Source organism: Thamnophis sirtalis, unplaced genomic scaffold (genome assembly GCF_051295495.1).
Source record: "Thamnophis sirtalis isolate CommonGarterSnake01/CBP01778 unplaced genomic scaffold, rThaSir2_p1.2 scaffold_1, whole genome shotgun sequence".
Lineage (NCBI taxonomy): Eukaryota > Metazoa > Chordata > Lepidosauria > Squamata > Natricidae > Thamnophis > Thamnophis sirtalis.
Genome location: NW_028261381.1, coordinates 174331 through 199545, shown reverse-complemented (window position 1 = coordinate 199545; position 25215 = coordinate 174331). Strand labels below are relative to the sequence as shown.

General features: G+C 43.9%; 1 protein-coding gene across 4 annotated transcripts in view; it reads left to right on the top strand.

Moving 5' to 3' along the window:
• UBE2F (ubiquitin conjugating enzyme E2 F (putative)) overlaps positions 1-25215 on the top strand; it is a 68131-nt gene that overhangs the window by 21551 nt on the left and 21365 nt on the right. For all 4 annotated transcript variants that reach the window (XM_087706190.1, XM_087706181.1, XM_087706164.1 and 1 more), the window contains 3 exons: positions 1902-1969; positions 11673-11743; positions 16495-16552. In XM_087706190.1, the coding sequence (XP_087562316.1) occupies positions 1902-1969; positions 11673-11743; positions 16495-16552 (197 nt within the window). The remainder of the gene's footprint in view (positions 1-1901; positions 1970-11672; positions 11744-16494; positions 16553-25215) is intronic.

The following is a 25215-nucleotide window of genomic DNA, read 5'->3' as shown; positions in this document are numbered from 1 at the left end:
AATTCAGAGCAGAATAAAAAGAATTTGAATGGCTATAAACCGTGTCCAGAGTTGACAGTAGTGATTTTTCCATTTTTCTAATTTTTTAATTATACATCTCCTATTACTTTGTAACCTCTCCTTCCATCAACATGGCTGGATCTCAACAAAGAATTTTCCTCCATATATCTTCTCTTAGAATTCAAGTGAAGTTAAGAATGCTCAATAAGTAGATGATCACTGAAGTGATAAGTATACAAAACACAGCTATGACCTTTTAGCCATCACATAACCTAGGCATCTTATACTCCAAAAAATACAATACATCTATGTAACTGTCTGCATTTAAATAACAATTCTATAAACTTCAAATAGATGAATAATAAACTGGCAGGGATAGTCAGCATCCCAGAACACAAACTCATGATCCAAAAAGATCTTGACAAACTTCAAACTTTAGAGCAATGGGCCCTCTCCAACAAAATGAATTTCAATGTGGAGAAAAGCAAGAGTTTTACATTTAGGCAAAAAAAAAATCAAAGGTTTGATTACAGATTACGCGAGACCTGGCTGAAAAACAGTAATTTTGACCTTGGAGTCAAAGCGGATGAACATTGAACATAAACCACCAGTGTGCAGCCACCGGCAAAAAAGATAATACAATCCTAGGCTGTATAAACAGAGGCATAGAATCAAGATCATGTAAAGTATTGGTGCTGCTTTACAAAACCCTACATAGTAAGACCACACCTGGAATACTACAACCAATTTTGGTCACCATACTACAAAAAAGATGTTGAGACTTTGGAAAAAGTTCAGAGAAGAGCAACTAAGATGATCAAAGGCCTGGAGACTAAAACATATGAAGAATGGCTGCAGGATTTGGGTTTGGCTAGTCTAAAGAAAAGAAGAATTAGGGGAAGCATCCCACAAAGAAGAGGGGGTCAAATTATTTTCAGGAGAACCAGAGGGCAGGACAAGAAACAATAGTTGGAAACTAATCAAAGAGAGAAGGAACCTGGAATTAAGGAGAAGCTTCCTAACAGTGAGGACAATTAACCAGTGGAACAGCTTGCCTCCAGAAATTGTGGATGCTCCAATACTGGTTATTTTTAAGAGTCTAGACAGTCACTTATCTAAAATGGTATCGTTGTGCTTGAACAGGAGGTTGGACTAGAAGACCTCCAAGGTCCCTTCCAACTCATTCTATTCTATTCTAAATATAAAACAAGGTATAGTGACTAGTTATTAAAATAATAACTAATGAATAATGAGCTCATTTATCATTGTGCTTTAGTACTGGCGTTGCATAATAAAGCATTATGGTAGTATATCTGCAAGTGCTTTATGATCTCAGCTTCTTTTCTTTCTGAACCTGTCTGCTTTTAATTAGTTCCCAAAATGATTCACAAGGGACTTGATCTGAAAATGATTGGCCATCACTCATTGTCATTATTTATGTCTCCCTAGCATCTCTGATCCTTCTCTCATTTGTTTTCATAAGGGTTCATCCTGACAATGAGCAGGATATCCCTGAGGTCAGCAAGACATATTCTTCCTGTTCACCGTCTCTTCAGGATGATTTAGGTCCGATTGGACCACCCAGCGGCAAAAGTATTGGCTGCAGTCTCAGAGCATCTAGACCGCATGCCCATATCGTCGCGACGTTGGCTCCTCCTCCACCAGACTTTCAATTTTAATGTTATTGTATTGTTTCCTGCATACATACATACATATTCTGTGAACTTCCGTAGCCTTCATGGCCCATTATAATGTTCTACTTTGATAAAACAAAGCAGGTGTTTTCAATTCTTGTTGGCTAAACTTAACTCATGCTACTTATCAAAATTAGAATTATTTCTGTTTAGAAAATGCAAACTAATATTTCTATAGAATTTCATATAGTTTGTTTCTCTCAACAGATGAAGGTTATTATCGAAATGGAACATTTCAGTTTGAAATAGAGGTTCCTGATGCCTATAATATGGTTGTAAGTAATTAAGATTGTTTAATTTCTCCAAGATTATTGATTTAAAAAAGGTACTATTTCATTAGGTTTTTTTTTTCAAATACATGCTTCATCACTGGAGGTTTTCAAGAAAAGATTGGGCAGTCCCAGATGGTACTAGGTCTCCGGCCTTGGGCAAAGAGTTGAACTAATAGATCTCCAAGGTCCCTTCCAGCCCTATAATTCTGTTTTTCCATGTGTCTCAGGGAGTTCATAGGAATGACAAAGGTACTTAATGCTAGCATGATACAAGTTTTTCTGATGTATGTTCCAATCCTTTTAAGTGTCCTCAGTTTGTTTCGTTGCTTTCTGTCATAGAAAATAAAATTTATAAAAGAAAAGTCATGTTTTTAGACAAACTTCAGTGCGTAGAGTGCTTTTCTAAATCAAATCTTGTAAGATTTAAATATAATTTTCTAATTATCAAGACAAAACTGCTTGGTGTTAAATGTGCATGTATTCTCTAAAGATAATTCTATTACTAAATGTTCATAATGTATGTACATTTTATGTATCTGTGTTGTATGGAAATAGAATTCCCACTACATTATGATCTGGCACTTTTAATATTATTTATCTAGCATCACTATTTTTTAAATAGGAAAACAGCATTTCATTTTTTTCATTAGTTTTTAGTTACAAATTCAGAGAACAGAAAATTAATAAATTTAAATGTAAAAATGCTTAAAATGGAATGTGATTTTGAGAGACTTGGATCCTTACACTAAGTTGTAATTTCAGGGTGGGAGGGGGGAGATAGTGTTTCAGTGAGTTTGTTGCATATTTTAATTTTGCTTTTATATGTTGTCATTTGTTTAACACAAATTCTTTAAATGTGAAGCACACAGAGACTAATTGGGTCAATGTGCTTGAAATTACAAACCTCTATTGAAATGTCACAATAAGTATATTGTAACCAAATTTAGATATCAGTCTTCTGTCATGTAAACTAGATTGAAAACCAGAGGCTGTAATAATTGATACTATAGAAGAAAATGGCTTACAAGATGGCTAAAAACCAAGAACATTCATGTAGTGAAACATTAATTAGGATTATTCATAGCCCAAGCCAACAGTGAGAAATAAGTCACTGAAATGGGTGACTCATTTGGAGTCATATATATATATATTCTAGGCAGTTTAAAAAAAAAACAGTCCTTTTATCCATAACTCTTGAAATACATTTTCCACCTTGGAGGACGACATCCTAGAACCTGGATGGCAAACCTTGGTGGCATGCAGGACCCTCCCTCTCTGTGGGCAGGCGCACTGTCGCCAGCTGCTCTTCTGTTTCTGGTGCGCACACGTGTGCCGGCCAGTTGGTCTTTGTGTGTGTCTGGAGAGACCAGCTGGGCGGTGTGCATGCTGGTCTTCAGGTTTCCGGGGTTCCAGTGCGCGCACACACACGCACACACACACACACACAGAGACATTCCAGTGTGGGCCCTCGGTGCCCAAAAGGTTCACCACCATCCCTGTCCTAGAAGACGTAGCCGCAGCCCAGTCTTGAATCATTTCACTGCATTGTTCCCAGATTAACTTAATGAGCAGAGCGGTTGTGCCTCGGCGGAGTTTCTGAATGGCTAAACTTTGACCAATCTGTCTTTTGAAAAGAATAACAATATTCTTTTCTGTGCTGCTCCACTGTTCTGTTTCTGTTGGCTTCATTCTTTCACAATTGTTCACAAATGCCCCCTAACTTAATAGGCTGTTATGTCTTGGAGCAGAATGCAACTATAGACTTCAAATATAGCAAGACTTCCTTTTGATCTCCAACTGATCAGTTTAGCAACAGCTACTGAAGGGTCCCAAAGATTACGCAGGTTGGCTGGTCTTTATCTCCTGGCTTCAATCCACAGCTCATCTGATGGATGCTGTGCCAGTAAACAAAAGGAAATGCTGTTCCTGACCGTCTACACAAAAGCTTAACCAGCTCAGAAGACAAATGTGAGCCTAAAGGTTGCATTTTAATCCCTCCTTACATAGGCTGGGAACTCTATGCCTCAGGATGCAAACAGAGGTGGTGATAGGCAGGGACACAGAGGAGATATCCCCACCACTTCTGGACAGCAAAAGAACAAGTTGCCAAGCCAAAAATAGCTTCTACATTCCCAAATTACAATTTCCAATGAAGAAGACTCATTTCAAGCAGGAATTATTTGAGCCAAGTTTCTCTAAGTATCCCTCAGAGTTTTATCTTCTCTATTTTCAGAAACACAATCTTCTTCAGAAAAGAGAAGATTAAGGTAAAGCCAGAAGTGGGATTCGCTTACCTTCCCTGCCAGTTCACAAATGTGAGTGCGTGCACACGCACGATCACTTCACTTGCACTCGTCTCATCTGCACGTGCGCACCACCCTTGCACATGCGCAGTGCTCTTGCATTATGTCGGGGTGGGTGGGCAGAGCCCCCTGCAGCCACCCAACAGGAGAGAATCAACTGAATGCCACCTCTGGGTAAAGCCTGTAAGATTTCCAAAAGAAAATAGAACTCCGCTTGATTCTTAATGGTTCAGAAACTTACCGTATATTCTGGGAGTTTGCAGGAAGGGAAATGAAAGCTTCTGATGACAAGAAATTCCATTTCCAGCTCAGGCAGGTAGCAAGACATTTATGTTGGCTGATACACAGCAGGCAAGCAAAATCCTGCACCTTCTTCATCTGAAGTTAAAGCAGCCTTTCAAAAGAGATGGTTCAAGTCCTTGCCTTGCTCTCCCAATTCTGGATACCTTTGCCCAATCCTCAAAGAGGCAACTCCAGCCAGGGGCAAACAGCAGAAAAACTAGCAATTTCTAATCTCCAGTAATACAGTGGAAGAAAAGTCCCTTTTAAAGAAGTTAGTTTGGGCAGGATTGGATTGATAGCAACCGTCTTTCCATAAAATGCGACCTATCCTGAAAACAAGCCCTAGCCTGATTTTCACATCTGCGCCTAATATAAGCCCTACCCCCAAAATAAGTCCCAGTTAGATCCCTGCCTCCCACTGCCTGGCTATATGAGGTGGGGTAAAGCCCAGGTGTAAAAATCAAGCTATGGCAGGGGGGGGGTTGGGGGTTGAAGGTGCCCCATGCGCCCATTTACCTCATCACGCCATTGGAGCTGCTTGTGGAAGAACGCCACGAGGCTCGTTACGCCAATGGAGCCACTCGTGGCAGAACACTGTGAAGCCTGACACACTGCTTGAGCTGCTTGCATGCGCAACGGCACAACACACCACGCAGCATCCAACGGCCAGCAGCTCCACTGGCGAAACGAGTCTCGCCATGAGTGGGTCCACCAGTGCAATGAGCTTCGCAGCAAGCGTCACGCCTCCTTCCAACTTTGCAAGATCTTTTTTTGTATTTGGGAAATTGGAAGGTCTGAACTATTTTGTTACTGTGGTCCCACCGACTCCTTTTGTTGCCCTGCATACGGCAAAGAACGGATATGGAAAGCAAGTCAGTGAAGGGATGTGGCTGCCTTGGGGTGGGGTGAGGGTTTGGCATGGGTGGCCTGACTGAAGGGCCCTCAGGTAAGCTGGTGTGGGACGCGTGGGCAGCTCTGTATCCCCTGCCTTGTTTTGTCCTCTACCCCCCCCCCCACTGCATTGCTTCGTTCTTCACAACGTGCAGCCTCTCACAGTAACGAGAGTTGCAGTTCCGGAAGATTGAGGGAAGAGCGTGCCTATGGTAGAAGCAATGTGCAGCCTGTCCCTTTCAAGTGATCGTGTGTGTGAGAGAGAAAGAGGGAGAGAAGGGAGAAAAAAACAGCAGAGGGGAGTAACGAGAATTGCAGGCAACGCTGTTTGAAAGGGTGTCCCATCCGCTGTTTCTCCCTCCCTCCCCTTCCCTTCCTCCCTCCCTCCTCCCCTCTCTCACTCACTCACACACACACATGATCGCTTGAAAGGGACGGGCTGTGCATTGCTTCTACCGTAAGCAAGGCCTGCATTGTCAAGTGTTTGGGCTGCTGAGCACCAGCCTGCATACCTACTTGGTGCTGGTGCCGGGGTACAGCTATGCTGAGTCCGGCGCACTTCAGGCCCTGGCGGCCACTGCAGCTCTCGTGCTGGCTGTGGGAGACGAGCATGGAGCTGTCCCTGGTCGCCTGCAGCAGCTTTACAGCCGCCTCGCCTTCTGCCCGGTTGCTACCCAGCAGCCTACACTACCTCCTGCTGGAGCTACCCCACACATAGCAGGCATGAGAGTTGCAGCGCCCGCCAAGCCTATAGCCCAGTGCCTGCAGCACTGAATAGGTGTGCAGGCTGGTGCTCAGTAGTGCAAAAGAGACCCCTGCCAGCCAAAGTTTCGTGTCCCGCCGGTTCTCAGGACTGCTCAATTCTCAACCAGACTGCTGCATGGTGGGAGGGGGCTTCCTGCCCACCTGAAAGAGTCTGGGTTACGTGAAGGGACTTTTCTCCCCGAGACTCTCGCAAGTGTTGGGCTCTGCCCCAGGGAGTCTAAACTGGGGCCAAGCTCCCGTCATGCCCTGACCCCCACGTGCTCTGCTAGGAAAGCGAATATCCACTGTGAGGCCAGCATGGTGCTTGCCGTGGTTGAGAAGTGTCCCAGTAGCAGCTGGTCAAGCAGGCAGGGCCGAGGTGTGCTGAGAACGTGGCCCGTTGCGGCCATGGGCAAGCAGACAGTGGGGCGGAGAGAGTGGGGCCAGCAGCAGCTGTGCTCCCACTCCCATCGGCTCCTGCACGCGCTGCCTGCTGCACATCAAGAAAACAAGACCGCCCTGAAAATAAGCCTGAATGCTTATTTCGGGACCCAAAAGAAACACGGGGGAACACGGTGATACTAAAGGCATAGTTAACAGAAATCAGCTTGATGCAGTCCTTCCACAGACCATTTTTAGAATTTTTGCTCTTTAGCCAGGCTTGGATTGAAGACTGGCAGGGGCAGGGGGGGGCACGGTGCAGGGGCACCCGCTACTTCCCCCCCCCCCATGGCTGCTGCTGCTGCTAATAAACTTTCCTTCCTGGCGCAGTCGCAAGGGAAGCAGGAGGAGGAGGAGGAGGAGGCAAAGAAGGAGAAAAAGGAGGACTGAAGAACGATGGCAGCTGTGGTAGCACCCTGGAGTCGCCTGCTACTTCTACTCCTGTGGCAGCTGCTAACAAACGCCCAACTGTTTAACTAGCTTTTCCTCCTGAGGGGGCTGCTGAGGTAGGAGAAAGAGGAAGAGGAAGGAAAAGAAGGACTGAAGAACGGCAGCAGTGGCGGAGTGTGGTGCAGGGGCGCCTGCTACTTTTGTTTCCATGGCAATTGCTAATGAACTATTCCTCCCGCGGCAGCTGCTAAGATAGGAGGAGGAGGAGGAGAAAGAGGAGAGAGCTCGGTGCTTCTTGACACTGTTTCTAAATCCAGGTGCTGAAATGCCCAGGTGGCCAAAGAGGTTACTCAGAAGCATAAAGAGGAGGGCAATTCCAGTAGAACCATTTGTGTCTCACTAAAGTGGACTTTCAAGTCTCCTAGAAAGGAAGAACCTCCCTTAAGGGTTGTCAGTCTCTTCCAATTGACAGCTTGGGAACTGAATAGTTGTGATTAAAGATCAAATTCTTAAGACATTGCTTTATCTAGAATACTTCTTTCACAAGGTCAATTGGAAAATCTTTCTCATGTGGTCTAGGACTATGGGCAAGTGTCCTCCGTTAAGAAAATCGGTGAAATTTTGGAATTTCTCCAGGAAATAGTCTGGAAGCGTCTAGGAACTCATATGTAAGTGTTGAGGACTGCTTTCAGTAGTATTTTGTCCTAGAAAGACAAAAAGTCTTACTTTGGTGCCTCATGTTGAGAGATATTATTGAAAGGGGCGGCCCTGATATTTCCAACCAATCATATGAACTACTTTTGATGGCAGCCGTGGGTGTAACGCTTGAACCATTTGTTAAGTAGAACTTGAGGTTTCTTATTTTTAAGGCTTTTCATTTGGTAGTCCGGCTGGAACCTGACTTTCAGATAACAAGTTTTGAATTTTTCATCAGGATAATTAGATTCTCTGGTCTTATTGCTCTTTTAACATCAATTACAGAGCCAGCACAAGAGACACTTCTATTTTCTTTTTGCTCTAATCCTTCTCAACAGCATGTGCTGTCCAGTCTTTTCTAGAAAACGTCCAATGACGGTGATCGCATGACTTCAGCATGAAAGCTGATCCGCTGATTGATTCTCATATTCAGAACATTATTTTTATCTAAAATTTGGATCTCTCACTGTTTCCATCCCATTGGTTCTTGTCTTATGCTTGGACGCTGTGGAAAATTAATCCGCGTGCTCTTTTCTATAATAACACTTTACGTATTGGAACACTGCTATCGTGTCTCTCCTAAGCCTTCCCTTCTTCAGGACAAACACACTGTATTTTTCAGAGTATAAGACGCAGCTTTTTTCCTCGAAAAAGAGGCTGAAAATCTGGGTTATACATTGAATGCAGCATTTTTTCCCTCCTGAAGCTCCACCCCCTTCCCCCCCAAAATGGCCATACGTAAGCCTTTAGGGGGCTTTCAGAGAGCTCCTGGTGGCGCCCACTGATTCTGCACTACATATACAAAGAGTTATGGTGCAGGAATGTCCTCCTGTTCCACGGCTGGCTCAGAGAAAAGGTCTTCCCTGGGACCACTGAGGCCCAAGGATCACGGAGTGGGATTGGCTCCCATGCCAGGTTTTGAAGAGGCAAACTAAAATAAAAAAATAGGTAGGGAGATAGAGAGAGAAATACAGTAGGTAGGTAGGGAGATGTTTCCAGGTGTATCTATCCATGTGCTGGAGAAGGAAATCGCTGACAACCTGCAGCACCTAAGACTTTGTTTCTGCTGGCACAGCACTTGGTCAATATGTAATTCTCATCAATCACTCTAACTAAAGAGCTTTCCAAAAGGGGGGAAAAATAAGTTTTTGCACTCTGCAAACCTCCCCGAAACGGCTGGTTTTTTGCAAAAACGGGCCCGTTTTTTTTCCAAATAAGACATGAATAGCCTTGGGGGGCTTCCAGAGTGCTCCTGGGAGGTGGAGGTGGGTAAAAAAGAGCAAAAAATGGCCCGTTTTTCACCAAAATGGGCCTGTTTTTTGTCAAAAAAAAGTGCGTGCATAGCTTTATGGAGGCTTATAGAGTGCTGCTGGGGGTTGGGGGGGGAAGTCCAATTTTTTGCTCATTTCTGCCCATCTCCACCCCCCAGGAGAACTCTGAAAGCCTCCATAAGGGTATGCACGGCCATTTTGGTGAAGGGGGCGGGGCTTCAGGAAGCAAAAAATGCTGCATTCGATGTATAAGATGCACCCGGATTTTCAGCCTCTTTTTTGAGGAAAAAAGGTGCATCTTATACTCCGAAAAATACGATAATTTTTGTACAAGATTCTCTTAACCATAGTTGCCATTTGTTCATTAAGCAAGTGCTGTAGCTCAGGAGGATCCCCAAGTTACACAACAATTCTAGATGTGGAATATTTCTTTGTTTAGAACTGAAGATGAGATCTGTTCCAAGCCGGTGGGTTTATGAACTTTGAACCTTCATGCCTTACAGTATTAAACCTTACCGTGTACCTCTGGTATTTCAGCCTTAAAGTATTTTGGACACCATCACTTCATTCACTCAAAGTTGGGTGTCAAGAGTGGACAGGTGATACCTGACCCTGTCTTGATGGGTAACTTCACCTGGTGACTTCATGTAGATGTTGAATATAAATGAAATAAAAGTTGGTCACTGTAGGTATCCTATAACTGAGAGTTTAAAGTTTTGCATTCTATAAACATTTTCATAGGCCTATTCAAATGTGTTCATTTTTATATAAAAAACCCCAGATCATATTGCTTTGTTAGGTTACCTTTAAATTTTTTATTAAGAAACAGAACTTCAGGGTAAAACTAAAACAAAGGTACAGTTTATTAAAAGTAATAAAACAAGACAAAAAAAGTAAGTGAGAAAATGAAAAAAATAATCACGGCAGTAGAGGAATGGATAGTGAAGAAGCCAGAATTTACAGAAATGGCAAAAGTGGTTTCATCAGAGAAAAAACATTTTTTTTCTGAATGTCCTTGCTAAAATAAAAATAAAATGATCTTCAAAAATAAGAATTTCACAGAAAAGCAAGGCCTCCAAGGTTCCTTCCAACCCTATTATTCTAGGTTCTATGATTTATGGATCTGAAGATTAAGAAATACGTGGATTAAATGAGAGGCTGAAGAGACTTGTATTGCATCTCAGGAGGAATAGGGAAAATAAAATTTTAATTATCTGTTGGAAGACATTCATAATATTTAATTTTTCCCCTCATTTAAATTTTTTCACACTTATTTCTTTCACTTTTTCTTTTGGTTTGTCTTCTATGAAGATAAATAAATTTAAAAAGAGATTGGAAGAAAATCATAAAATTATTTGTAAATTATAAATATTTTAATTCAAAATTAATTATTAATACTTTTGTGATTTTAAAGAGAAATACAAACATTTAAAACATCTATATTTTTAGCATGGAATAACATTTGTACAAACTTTATTATGAAAATAGCATGAATCCTAATTCAATAAATTTATCCTTCATTGGAGGGTTTTCCAAACTCTTGCGTTAATTTTTCAGACAAAACAGCAGGAATGGAATCAATTCCTTTAACTCAATTGAATCAGTTTCTTCTGTTGTATCAATTTATGTATGTTAAGGAATATAGATATTAAACCAATAGTAGGATTTGTGCAAAAGAGCTGATCAGAAGTTACATCTTAATATCAAGTGAGTCAAGCACCTTTATTCCTTCACAGTCAACAGTTGGTCACTTAAGCCCATTAAAACTCATGAAAACTTATATTCATCTACTTCATTTATTTGTAATTAAAACCAAAGCTTCTGTTTAATCGTAATCTTAATCTTAAACCACCACCACCACCACCCCCGGAAGATAATTTGGGTTTTTTACATTGCAGTACAGAATACTTGTTAAATTTATTTTATCAAGTCATCAAAACTTATTATGAAGATAACCCAAAGGTTTAGAACAGACAATATAAATTGTAGCTCTTCTAGATTTTGTTAGCAAGTGTATTCCAATTGGTACAAATTACCATATTCAATGGCATGGCCAATTTTTTTGTTCAGAGTTTCTGATGAATCTTATGAAAATCATATATAACACATTAGTAATTGCAATTCTGCTATAAATTTCTGTATCTTCCCATTCCTTATATTAAACAGAACTATCATTTGCTTTAAAAAAAGGATGATTTAGGAATGAAGGTACAGAAGGAAAGTAAGGAGGCAAAAAATGTTTCCATTTTTTCCAAACTTCTAAAATAAGTTTTCACTAATCTTTAAGGGAATGGATGCTCTGTTTAAAGAAGTCAGAAATCAGATCACCCTAATCAGAACTGAGCCCAGTGCTAACTTGATTTGTATCCATCAGATATCATTTAGTTTCCTAATAATACTGTATGAGTTGGCTCAAGTGAGAGACATTAAAATGTTTCTAATTTGATATATGTAAACCTTTGTTATTATTTTGTTAATAATGCATGGTTTGCCCAATACTCGATTTTTATAGCTAAGTAGAAAATTAAGAAAAAAACATGTTAGGAGGGGCAGGGATAGGAATTGCCTGTCTTTCATGTATCTTCATGGAGCTGAGATACACAATGCCTAGAAGGTAGGGAGACAGAGAAGGAGCAATTTGCCTTTCATATATGTCATCTCTGTAATCTCTCTTTTATTCTTTGACAGCCTCCAAAGGTAAAATGTTTGACAAGAATCTGGCATCCAAATATAACAGAGACAGGGGAAATCTGTTTGAGGTAATTCATTATTTAAATAGTTCAGTTTTCTTTTATTATTATTTTATCAAATATGTATGTAAAGGGGGTGGGTGGGTGAAGAGCATGTATAAGTTTAAAAAGAAAATGGAATGCCTACCATGTTTCCCCGACAATAAGACGGTTTTATTTTCTTTTGCTGCACAAAATATGGCCTTGGGCTTATTATAGGGGGAGGGCTTATGATTTTCTGGGGCAGGTGAGAAGCGAGGCACGCCTTTTACCTTTCCAGCTCTGTTGCGTTCCTCGCCATTGTGTCCAGGGAAGCCGCTGGTAGAAGAACACCCCTTCTCGTGAGTTAAATCAAACTTCTTGAGAAGGGTTTTGTTTTACCAGGGGCTTCCCTGGACACAATGGCGAGGAACGCGAGGGATTTGGAAAGGTGAGAGGCGCGCCTCGCGGCCCAACACCACCCACCTCGCCTCAATGGTAAAGGCAGCCTGCCTGGTTCCTTTCCCCACTGTCCCTTTAGCAAGGGGTGGCAGGTGGGGGAAGGAGATTGGCCATCTGTGCCCCAGGGAGGAGGGGTGCTCCCGATGGTCTTGCTGAAGGGGCAAGGTGTTGGGCTGATCCTTTTGTTGCTGTATGGAAGGAGCCTAAATCCCCATTCCAGTACATTGCGGAGCCTCTACCCGGGAAGGCGAACATGGGCTGATTCCACTTACATTCAGCTGTCCGAATTGGTCTGGGAGGCCAGTCAGAGACTGACTGCATGAAGTTGGTTGGGATCCCCAATCATCGGAGCGCTCGCTTGGCGTCTACTTTGGTCCCCTCCACTCGTGGGTCAAGGCTGCCCTCGCACCCCCCTGTGGCTCCAGCAGCAACTCCTTAGGGGAGGTAAATCCCGAGGCTTCATCTTGCAGAGGTAGTTCTGGTTGCAAGGGAGGCCTAGGGGCTGGCTCTTTGCGCCTGGCTCCCAGCTGGCGTTCCCTCTCCACGGCTTCCACCACGGCTTTGGAAGGCACATAGATGGTCTCAACATAGACAGGCGATCTGTCATCTGCTGCTTTCCCCGTGGCTTTCTTCTCCTCCTCCATCTTCACTGAGGCTTTGGGCCACCCAAGCTCGGGTCGATGCTGGGGCTCAGGACCCATATAGCACCCCGAATTTTGGGACAGCTGGTGAAGTATTTTAAGGGAGATTCGGGTTAATGTCAGGGTTCCAAATAGTATCCAAAATTAAATCAGAGTCCAAGGCAAAGTATTGCTCAAAGTTCCAGTTTATTAAGAGAGCCATGTTGGCACATCTGGGGAAACCCGAATCTGAAAGCTTCCCGGTTTCCTCCAGCCAATTGAAAGTTCACGATCTGGCACCCACACCCACAAGTCCATCCCATGGTCCAACCTTCCACTGCCATGCTGGCAGTTCTACCCATCCAGTTCCAGTCAGGTGCAGAGGTGCAGAAACAAACGATGACCTTGACTTTCTAGAAAGGAATTTTATTTTGGCTACATAGCATCTAACACCATACAATCCCCCCCCTACCATTTCCCTTCCAATAGAAAAGGCCTAATAGAATAATAGAAAGTGCCAGCCGCTGCTCTTCTGGGGCCTCACTTCCCCCTCCCCCATGAACCACTTTCATTTTTTTTTCATTTTATTAGGATTTATAGGCCACCCTTTTCCCTGAGGGGACTCAGGGCGGCTTACAATCATAGGGAAGGAGGTGCAATACAAAAACAAACAATATGTGAACAAAATAAAATGATAAAAACACAACTTGCATTCAACACTCAACACTCGGGCGGGGTGAATTTAGAAACCTATCCCCAGGCCTGTTGGGATAGCCAGGTCTTAAGGGCTGTGCGGAAGGTCTGGATGGTGGTGAGGGTGCGTATCTCGACGGGGAGGTCGTTCCACAGGGTCGGAGCTGCAACAGAAAAGGCTCTCCTCCGTGTAGTCGCCAGTCGGCATTGACTGGCGGATGGAATTCGGAGGAGGCCCAGTCTGTGCGATCTAATCGGTCGGAGGGAGGTAATCGGCAGAAGGCGGTCTCTCAAGTACTCAGATCCACTACCATGGAGTGCTTTGAAGGTGGTCATCAACACCCTGAAGCGCACCCGGAGATCAACAGGTAGCCAGTGCAGCTCGCGGAGGATGGGTGTTATGTGGGCGAACCGCGGTGCGCCCACTATCACTCGCACGGCCGCATTCTGAACTAACTGCAGTCGCAGGATGCACTTCAAGGGCAACCCCATGTAGAGCACATTGCAGTATTCCAGCCTAGAGATCACAAGGGCTCGAGTGACTGCTGCGAGGGCCTCCCGTTCCAGGTAGGGTCGCAACTGGCGGACCAGGCGAACCTGGGCAAAAGCCCCCCTGGTCACAGCCGACAAATGATGGTCAAAAGTCAGCTGTGGATCCAGGAGGACTCCTAAGTTACGAACCCTATCTGAGGGGTATAAAATTTGATCCCCCAGCCTGAGTGATGGAATATTGGCCAAATTGTTGGGAGGGAAACACAACAGCCACTCGGTCTTGTCTGGGTTGAGTACCAGTTTGTTAGCGCTCATCCAGTTCTTAACGGCCTCAAGACCCCGGTTCATCACGTCCACCGCTTCATTGAGTTGGCACGAGGCGGACAGATACAGTTGCGTATCGTCCGCATATTGATGGTATTTTATCCCGTGCCTCCGAATGATCTCGCCCAGCGGTTTCATGTATATGTTAAATAGTAGGGGGGGTAAGACCGAACCCTGCAGCACCCGATATGTTAGGGGCCTCAGGGACGATCTCTGCCCCCCGACCAACACCGACTGCGACCTGTCCGAGAGGTAGGAGGAGAACCACTGCAAAACAGTGCCTCCCACCCCCACCTCCCGCAGTCGTCGCAGAAGGATACCATGGTCGATGGTATCGAAAGCTGCTGAGAGGTCAAAGAGAACAAGGATGGACGCATGGCCTCCACTTCAGACTCACACCAAGTTAGCCTTGCTTTGAAGGCACCAGGAACGCTGCACAGGGCAAGTTCACCTGCACCCCCTTGCAGGCTTGCCCTCTCTCGCTCCTCTTCACCCCGACCGAACTGCGGACCTTTTGGTCCTTGGATGCCTTGAGCCCATGAAAATGAAGAGAAAGGCAGATTCTCTTCCCGGAGGAAGAATGTGCTCCAGATCCTCTGCAGGCGACTGCCTCTCTCTGGCTTGCAAGGGCTCTGGCTGTATCGGGAGTTCAGGCAGGCTCCATTCCACCGCCTTTGTGCTCAAGGGGAAGCGAAGCAGCCAAGCTACTTTTGCTTTGGGCCAGTCCAATGGAGGCGCCCGTTTAGTTTAAGTACTGGGTGCAAGGCCCAAGCGGAACGTGGAGAGGGGGTTTCTAGCAGGGCATGGGAGAGAGAAAGAGGCTCGTTGGGCTCCTTCCACCTCACGTGGAATGGGAGTTGCAGTCGGGGAGGGTGGGAAGCCCAGCCCGCCCGTCCTGGCCAACAGCTCTCTTCCCTAGGAAGCGACCGCCGGGATTCCCTCTCCACGTATTTGTGCACGCAAGCTGGTTTTCATGCAAGCGCCAGAAACCAGACCAGGTGGCCGACGTGCATGCACATGCCGGAAACCGGAATATCATCTTCCCGGCATGCGCATGTGCACTGAGCAGCCACTATTTCAGTTTTTGGCACTCCGGTGCACGTGAAGACCAGCCGGCGGGCGCACCAGAACCCGGAAGAGCAACAGTGATGGCTCCGTGTGCCCAGAGAAATTGTTCTGCGTGCCACTTCCTGCACACGTGCCATCGGTTCACCAGTATGGTAATAGGGTATGCAAATAATGAATAGTGTCTCTAAATCCACACTACAATTTTTTTTTTAGGATAGGGACATTTTTACACCATTGGTTGTTAATATAAAAGCAGATACCTCCTCCCTTCTTTTTACCAGATTTTCTGCAGTTCTGTTCAGTCTTAAGAGGGCTAGCGATAGCTAGTGTTCAAATAACTGAAGCTGACATAAGAAAGATATTCTTTATCCTACCAATGATAACAGACTAATAGTCAGGTTTAACAGAGTAATAGTCAAGCAAGAAGGTAGATTATGAGGAATATGAAGAACAAAAGCCCTATCAATAGTGATTATTTCAATAGTTCTCATCTGAAGAAATCAGGTATAGCTCCATATCTTTTTAAAAATAAAGATACAATTATATATCTGTTCATACGCGTTATTCTCGACTTATGACCACAATTCAGCCCAAAATTTCTGTTGCTAAGCAAGACAATAGTTAAGTGGGTTTTGCCCCATTTTATAACTCTCTTGCCACAGTTGTCTGATGAATCTTTACAGTTGTTAGTAACAGTTGTTGAAGGCATCTGGCTTCCTCACTGACTTTGCTTGCCAGAAGGTTCATCGACAAATCACATCCCATCCCGTGACTCTAGGGCATTGTAACTGTCGTAAGTATGAACTAGTTGTCAAGTATCTGAGTTTTGATCATGTCACCATGGGAACGCTACAACAGTCATAAACGTGAGAAACACTCCTAACTCTCTTCAGTACTTTTGTAACTTTGAACGGTCACTAAACAAATGGTTGTAAGTCGAGGACTACCAATATTTGATATAAATGCCATGATATGATGCTTTCCCAACTTTTTATAATGTGAACATACTTTGGCAATACTTGTAAAATATTAGTCTATAGTATTTATTAAGTGAATATGCATGTTTTGATTGCATTTCTAAAACCTAGCATATTTAAAAATGTGAATTGTCCTTGTAAGATAATATTTTGTTATCTTTTTCAGTTTGTTAAGAGAACATTCTATTGATGGCACTGGCTGGGCTCCAACTAGAACCTTAAAGGTGAGTTATATATAAATATTTCTTTCATTTTACTTTGGATATTAGAAACATTTCAGAAAACAAATGCTTAAGCTAATATTGATTTCAGTGGGAGTTTAAGCTCTAGTCCTCTAAAGTAGATGGGACTAAAAAAAATTACTTAGAAATTTACATGGCTGCCTGTTTTGTAAAAGACAACTTTGGGCACAATAAATGTGAAACATTTTCAGAGCACCCAAGGAACTATGGGAAATGGGACTTCCACTCCTCCTTCAATCAAAATAGAGCCAGAGGGGACCTTGGAGATCTTCTAGCCCAATCCTCTGCTCAAGCAGGAGATCCTATACCATTTCAGACAGGTTGCTGTCCAGTCTTTTCTTAAAAACCCCCAGTGATGAAACACCTACAGCTTCTGAAAGCAATTTCTGTTCCACTGGTTAATTGTCCTCACCATTAGGAAGTTACTCCTTAATCCCAGGTTGCTTCTCTCCTTGATTAGTTTCCATCCATTGTTTTTTGTCCTGCCTTCTGGTGCTTTGGAAAACAATGGACCTCCTTTGGGGCAGCCCTTCAAATACTGGAATATTGCTATCATGTCACCCCCAGCCCTTCTTTTCTCTAGACTGACCGTGCCCAATTCCTGCAACCGCTCGTCTTCATACGTTTTTCTCTCCGGGCCCTTAATTATCTTAGTTGCTCTTCCTTGCACTTTTTCCAAAGTCTCAACATCTTTTTTTGTCATGTGGGTGGCCAGAACTGGATGCAGGATTCCTGGGGTGGCCTTACTAAGGATTTGTAAAGCAGTACTAATGCATCAAGTGATTTTGATTCTGTGCCTCTATTTATACAACCAAGGATTGCATTAGCTTATTTGGCTGCTGCCATACATTGCTGGCTCATGTTTAAGTCATCGCCCACCAGGACTCCCTCTCACAGTTAACTGTTTTTGAGCCAGGTTTCACCTAATCTCTACACGGGTCTTTGGTTTTTCCCTGCCTAGGTGTAAAACTTTTCTCTACATTAAATGTCATGTCGTTGGACGAGGGCCTGCTGTTCAAGCCCGTCAAGGTCTTTTCTGACCCTGGGTTGCCTTCTGGTTGGCTATTCCTGCCAGCTTAGTGCCATCTGCTAATTTGATGAGTTCCCCTTCTATTCCCTCATCTAAGTCATTTATGAAGATACGGAAGAGTGCTGGGCCTAAGACAGAACCTTATGGCACCCTGCTGTTACTTCCCTCCACGTGAATGTAGCGCTATTAAGCACTGCTTGTTGTGTACTCACTGTGTGCAGTTTGTCAGCAAGTTATGAATCCATCTGGTAGTGATGCTGTCACATTGTTCTAATTTACTAAGAATTAGTCTGTGATGCACTTTATCAAATGCCTTGCTGAAGTATATTATCTCCACAGCATTTTGCTGGTCTACTAATCTAGCCACTATGTTGAAGAATGAAATAAATTTGGTTTGGCCTGATCGGTTTTTAACCAACCCGTGCTGGCTGCTAGTTATAACTTCATTTATTTCTAGATGTGTAGAGGAGGTTTGTTTTTTTATTATCTTTTCCAGAATCTTCCCAGATATCGTAGTTTCCTGGCTCTGTTTTCCCCCCCCCTCCTCTTGAGGATGGGAACCACATCAGCTCTTCTCCAATCCTGCAATCATTTTATTTCTTTCTGAAATGGATTTGCTGTTCCTTGTTGTGCCATTGCCTCTATTAACCTTTGCTTTAATGGCCTGGAGGTTGCTAGTGTTAATGTAAATCCAGATGGGCCACCAGGTTAATCCAAAATCTAAATCAAGAGGCCGCTTCCCATAGTCTCTAAACAGCTCCCGGTTATTCCACTGATCCGCTCTTGCAAACGTAAAAAAAGACCAATTCTCTCAGTCTCCAGGCCATTTCGCAACACCGACAGTAACCATAATCCACAGCAAGTTTCCAAAAGAAAACATTGCCTAGATCAAGAAAACAATCTTCCAGGTGCTGTTTGCCTCTCCCTTTGGCTTTCTGCCAAGGTCTTTCCCAGCAATGTAATAGAATAATATCTTTTTTCACCAGTAGGTGTCACCCCAGTTCTAACTTCCAACCTTGAAGCGAAAGATACAGCAGCCGATTGTTAAATAATCAAAATGTTCATTTCTCTTTATAAGGTTCTTCCAGTAGTCAAAAGATATTGTTATCTAAAGGTTTAAGTCACTTTCCACAGTATTATAAGTTCTAGTCTGGTCTTTCTGTATTTTAAGGCTTAATAGTCTCCCATTAAAGTTTCATTCCTCTTTTGGGTCTGTTGTCGATCTCTGCGTATTAACTCACTGCTTTTTCTACGCTTTGGAGAGTCTTTCTTTCAGAGAAAAAAAAAGCACTTTTATTTAAGGATAGGTCTTTAATGTAGAAATTGAAAATAGTCTTATGCAGTTCCAATGCTCTGTTCACCAATAGCTCGTTAGCGGTTCTTCGGTTACCACAGCTTCAGTCCGACCATAATGGCAATCTCTCTCCTTCGTTAGTCGGGAGGGTGACCTTGGCCCCAGTGGGACAGCCGGCGCTCTTCCGCAATCAACAAGGAGATCCCTCTCTTCTTCATCACCCCTCCAGGGCGACTTTGGCTCCTTAGGGCCATGATGGCATCTTCCCACCTTATGGATTGGCTGAATCCACATTCGGGCTGGAGGGAGGGGTTCTAAAGCCCTCCTATTTCTAACTGTTTGGTTTGGGAGGGAATTTAGAGTCTGTTCCATCTATCCTGCTATCTCATACTTTCTCAATAAAAGATTCCTTTTGAAATACCGCGTTTTCAAGAGTCTTCTATACTTTCTTGGGAAAGGAGGAGAGACAATAACATTTCTTCATACGATGTATCTGTTGTTCCCTGTTGAATCACTAATATTTTAGGTTTTATTCAATGTTCCACCATAATTCCATTATCTCAATTTTCTAGAAACACTAATAAAACCAATTATTAATAAGATTTAATCAGTCCCGGGATTATATCTCCAATTCTCCTGAATTTATTTTCCTTGAAAGCTATAAGTTTCAATATATTTTTACATACTGTTAATAATACCATGTTTCTCAAAAAATATGACCCACCTTGAAAAGGAGCCCTATCATGTTTTTGAGCACATGCGATCAAATTAAGCCCACCCACAAAATTATCCCTAATTAAGACCACCACCACCCCGCCCACTCGGGTGCAGGGAGAGGGGCGAGGCACACAGGTAAAAAATAAGCTAGGGTGGGGATGGGGGTGGAGCTGCCCTACTTACCAGGCCTCGCACACTCCAACACCTGCCTTGCCTTCTTCCGTGGCCGCCAGCTGCCACCTGCACGCATCTCCCTGGCCTTCCTTTCACCTTCGGAGGCCGGGGCAGTGCCTGGAAGTGGCGGCAAGCAGCCGCAGAGGAAGTGGGCCAGCAGCTGGCTCCTGCTGGGCGGGGCTGTGGATGCCACCGCTGCAAGGTGGGTCAGTAATTAGAGCCCCCTCCAAAAAGAAGGCCTAGCCATTTTTCCAGGGGTCAAAAGAAAATAAGACCCGGCCTTCTTTTTGGAGAAAGACGGGTAATGAAACATTTAAATGTACCTAATCATATTCTTCCACCTCCTAACCTTAATATATTTGTGGTTATAATAAATTGTATCATATGTCAACATGCATACTACTTTTATTATACTTTCTACTTTTTTCTATTAGTTTTTAACACAATCACTGTATTGCAAGATATTTTCGGGAGATCTTCCTTTTTTTCCTCTGTTCTATTGTAAACTCTTAAAGAATTATCTATTTGTTTCTTAGTACTTATTCTTACTGTCTCTTCAGTGTTTTTGTCTTGTAAATTATTTTGATTTGTCTCCTCCACCACTCCTTCTAATTTCTCATCTGTCTTCTGAATATTATGTTCATCTTTTCCACCATTTGTTGAGGGTCTTCTACATATCTTTATCTTTGAACAACCCCATCATCTCCTTATGATTCTTTGTCACATTTTCATAAATACTTTTAAGCATCACTAACATTTCTTCATACGTCTTATCTCCTATTTGATTCACTTTGTAATAATATAAAAATTGCTTAATATACCACTAAGATTCCTGTGTCCAAATATTTAAAAACTCTAAAGAAGCCAGTTATTAATAAAATTTAGTCAAGCCCAGAATTATACCTCTAAATCCCCTAAATTTATAATCCTTAAAAGCTATAAATTGATCATTTACAATCTTTATCATTTTCCAGTTTACACCTGCCCAGTTGTCCAAATTTTAAAGTCTTATTTATCTTTTCTTCCTTTTTCCTTTTCTTATATCACCTTTCTTCTTCTGCCTCATCAGATGTTCTGTCAAGTATCATTAGTAATCCAAGTCCAAATTAGCCCACCCAGTTTCTTCAAGTCTTTCAAGCCCAAATTCTTCCAGTAAGCAGTTTTAATAGGGTTTTAGTTTTTTGCAATCCAGTTTGTCTTAAAAATCTTCAAAAATCTCATTAGATATTTCCAAACATCCAAATTGCCTACTAAAACCAAATCAAGGTCAAGTGACACCTTCCAGGTGTTCTTTACTTTCTCTCCTTTCTTTGTGTATTAGACAATTATCACTTTCACTGAGGTTCCCACGCTGCAGTGAATCTTCTTCCTCCAGTAAATAGCTCCCCTGCTCTACATCCAACATTAAACAAAAAACAGCTGATTGTCAACCGATCCAGGTGTGTGTGTTTAAAAATGGAAGTGTAATGGCTCCTCTCCTAACTTGAGACAGTAAAGACTCTTGAAACAGATTATTTCAAAAGGAACCTTTAATCAGGCAGGATGGAAACCATTAGAGGCAAAGCAGCATCTGAAAACCTTTAGGCCATGCAAATGGGATTAAGCTGATAATGACCCCTCCCCTTTGTCTGAATGCAGATTCTGACCAATACACAAGTGTAAAGATGCTTCCTTAACTCTTCTGCCCTGGGAGTCAATAAAACACACATTCCCATGGCTATCTCTAGTTAGACATTAAAGTAAGACATCCCACATGGCTATCATAAACATCCCTCCAGAGATGTTGGGACCTTCAGTCTTCCGGTGACAGGAAACCAGTTGTAAAGTTGTAAAACTCAATTGTTACAGAGGTAGCTAATGATTTAACCCTGAGGCTCCCCTCCTCCCAATTGAATGGCAGTATCACTTTTAGGGATCTGACAGAAAGTAAAAGAGACAGTTTCTCCCAATAATCACTTTTCAAGAGGTTATTAAATCTTCTTCACTAGCTTCTTTGCGGATGGTAAGCCTGAGCAAGCAATGAAATGAGCTTGCTTGGAAAATAATTCAATGACTATCCAAATCACTTTATTTCCGCCACTGCCTGGTAGTTCTACAATGAAATCTATTGCGATCTATTGGGATGTGCTTCAGTTCGAATTTAAACCTTCTGAAATGCGATCTTGCTTTGGAGACAGTTTCTGGGGGCTTTTGAGGGCTTTGAGGATTTTATGGTCAGTACAGACCTCGAATGGTACGCTTCCCTCTAGAAAATGTCTCCAGGTGAGAGTAGCGCCCACTGGGCCACATAGGTTTCTTTCTCCCAAATGGCCACCTTCTTTCTGTGGCGGTGAGTTTTTTTGGAGACATAAGCGCATGGCCAGAGTTCTCCCTCTTTATTCTTTTGCAACAGCATTGCCACTACAGTCACTGGCATCTGCCTGGATTATGAATTGCTGTTCTGGGTTGGGGTGTTGCAAAATGGGTTATTTGGCAAAGACCCATTTTAATTCTTCAAACGCCGTCCTCCCACCTTGTAGTAGGTGCCCATTTGTCCAACCACACAAGCCCCAAGGTGATTGATCCATTCGTTTTTGGTGCTGTGATGAATCCGAGAAGTTCATAGTGGCGCCCTATTTGCAACTTCACCAAGTCGGTAATTAGCTTGGCTAGGGCCCCTCCAGTTAGCATTCCCATTTACTTGCTGAAACCAAATGGGATTGCCCAGCTGCTCTACGATGGACGTGCTGATTAAGCACCGGGTGCAGCCCTTGTCCACAACTGCCTCAACTTTCCCTTTTACCCCTGTCTCCGGCACTATGAGTTTGGCTTTGATGGCCAAGGGGTGGAATGGTGCACTTACCATCAGGTCGTCTTCGCTGCTTTTTTTCTCCTCTGAACTGGGAGGGGCTTCCCTATCTGGCGGAGTCTCCTCAAGCTGGGGATTGGATCCTTCTGTTTGTTGGGCGAGATAACTCTTTTTGGGTGGTTTTCGGGGGCCTTTTTTTGTCCCACAGGCGGCTTGGGTGTGCACTTGTGGGATTGAGGCTGAGGCCAAGCATTCCGTTGCTCTGTGCCCATGTTGACCACACCGATAATATTTTATTGCTCCTGCAGACTTTTTTTGGGGGGGGAAGCGTTTTGGCTTGCTTCATTTGTGTTCGGCAGCCCAAAGATCTTCTAGCAAGCTTTCCACAGTGGGTTTTCAATGGGGGTGAAACTAATTCCTTCAAAGGACGGCCAGCCCGGCGCAATACTTGGATCTGCTCTTCTGCTTCCACTTGTTGGGCCAATTGCTAAATCGGATTCGCATCAGCTGAATGAACCTTTCTGCATCTTCTAATTCAGGAGATGTCTCGTCGTGGAGCTCCGCTACCCATTCGGCTGTTTCTCCTTCATCCCGTCAGTTATCGCTGAAATCAGCTATTGGTCGGGAGGGTATTGATCTCCAAATTGATCAATGTGTGCCTAGACTCGATTTAGGAAGTAGGCTAGCTTCCAAAAGGTCCCATCAAATATTGCCCAAAATCGAGGGGGCGCAGGAGCTGGTGGGGCTGGTGCCTGGGCTTGCACGAGTGCTTGGGTAGGTGTTTGGGGCTGGAGCTCCCCTCGCGGCTCTGCTCCCTGCAGCTGAAGTTGGGCAGGAACCTGTTGGGGCATTGCGGCTGGAGGCTGCCCCTGTGGCAGCAGTTGGACCAGAACCTCACTCCCTGGGGTTGGCCAGGGCCAGTTACCTGAAACGGTGCCATCTGCTGAGGAGCAGCAGGTGTCCACTGGTATTGTGCCCATCCATGGCCCAGAAAGAAGGCCCACCCAGGTGAGACTTGACTCGCAGGCTGCAACCCAAACATCAGTGGCTGGCTAGAGAGCCAAATCCCCCACCGCTTCTACTACTGGCTGGGTTGACTTTCCCATCCTGATCCCGGTTGATGGGGCATCTGCACCCCAGGGTGAAGGGGCGCTGCCATTGGTCTTATTCCAGTGGCGAGGTTTTGGGCTGACCTGCTTTTCACTGTACGGAAGGAGCCTAACTCCCCACTCCATTGCGTTGCGGAGTCTCGACCCGAGAAGGTGAACATTGGCTGGGCCATGGTCCACCTGGGTGGTTCAGAGCTAAGGCAAGGGTTGATTCCACTCACGTGTCCGAATTGGTCTGAGACGCCGATCAGAGACTGACTGAGTTACGGTGGCTGAGATCCCCAATCATCAGAGCGCCTGGTTGGTGTCTGCTTTGGTCCCCTTTACTTGTGGGTCGAGGATGATCCTGCTCCCACCTGTGGCTCCCACAGCAACTCCTTAGGGGAAGTAAATCCTGTGGCTTCATCTTGCAGAGTCAGGTCTGGTTGCACCTGTCTCCCAGCTGGCATTCCCTCTCTGCGGACTCCTTGGCTTCCACCAGAGCTTTTGAAGGTCCCCACAATCGGTCATCTGCTGCTTTTTCTGTGGGCTTCTTCTCTTCCTCCAGCTTCACTGAGTCTTTACGCCGCCCAGGCTCAGGTCGGTGCTGGGGCTTAGGATCCCAGACAGCACCCTGAAATTCGGGGCAGCTGGTGAAGTATTTTAAAGGAGATTCGGGTTAACGTCAGGGTTCCAAATAGCATCCAAAAGTAAATCAGAGTCCAAGGCAAAGTATTGCTCTAAGTTCCAATTTATTAAGAAAGCCACGTTGGCACATCTGGGAAAACCCAAATCTGAAAGCTTCTCCATTTTCCCCACCTAGTTGAAAATTCAAGATCTTCCCCCCCCCCCCCACACCCACAAGTCCATCCCACGGTCCAATCTCCCATTGCCATGCTGGCAGCTCCACCCATCCAATTCTGGTCAGGTGCAGAGACAAAGGATGACCTCGGCTGTCTGGAAAGAATTTTGTTGTGGCTACATACAATTCCTTCCCCCGTTTCCCCACAATAGAAAATGCACAGCAGAATAATAGAAAGTGTGGCAGGCCAAAGACCCAAATGGAAAGGTGGCTGCAGGCCTGACACTCAGGCCTTGTTGGTTGGTTTCTCTCCTCTCTTCTTTGTTCTGCTCCTTCTACATTTTCCTCTGTTGTTTGAATTTTTTGTTAACCATCCATTATCATTTGTTGGCGGTTTTTCTATCTCCAATCCATATCGTGCATCAGTTCCCTCATCTCCCTATGATTCCTTATCATGGTTTCCTTGATATCTTGAAATATCAATAGTATTTCCGTTTGGAATGTATTTATTTCTGCTTGATGTAACATTTTACTTTATTTAGTTGATTAAAAGTTATTTAGTAATCCATCCAAGTCCCAGAGCCCCAAGTTTTCAAGAACATCGAAAAGTCAATGTTAGAAGAATATGCTCAGTCCCCCAACTGCTCCTGAAGATCCATAATGTTTGTAATCCTCAAAGTCTGCTGTTTTACTCCCTCTGAGTTATTTAAGTTTATGTCTTGTTTATTTTCCCCCCTCCTTTCGCCTCTTGG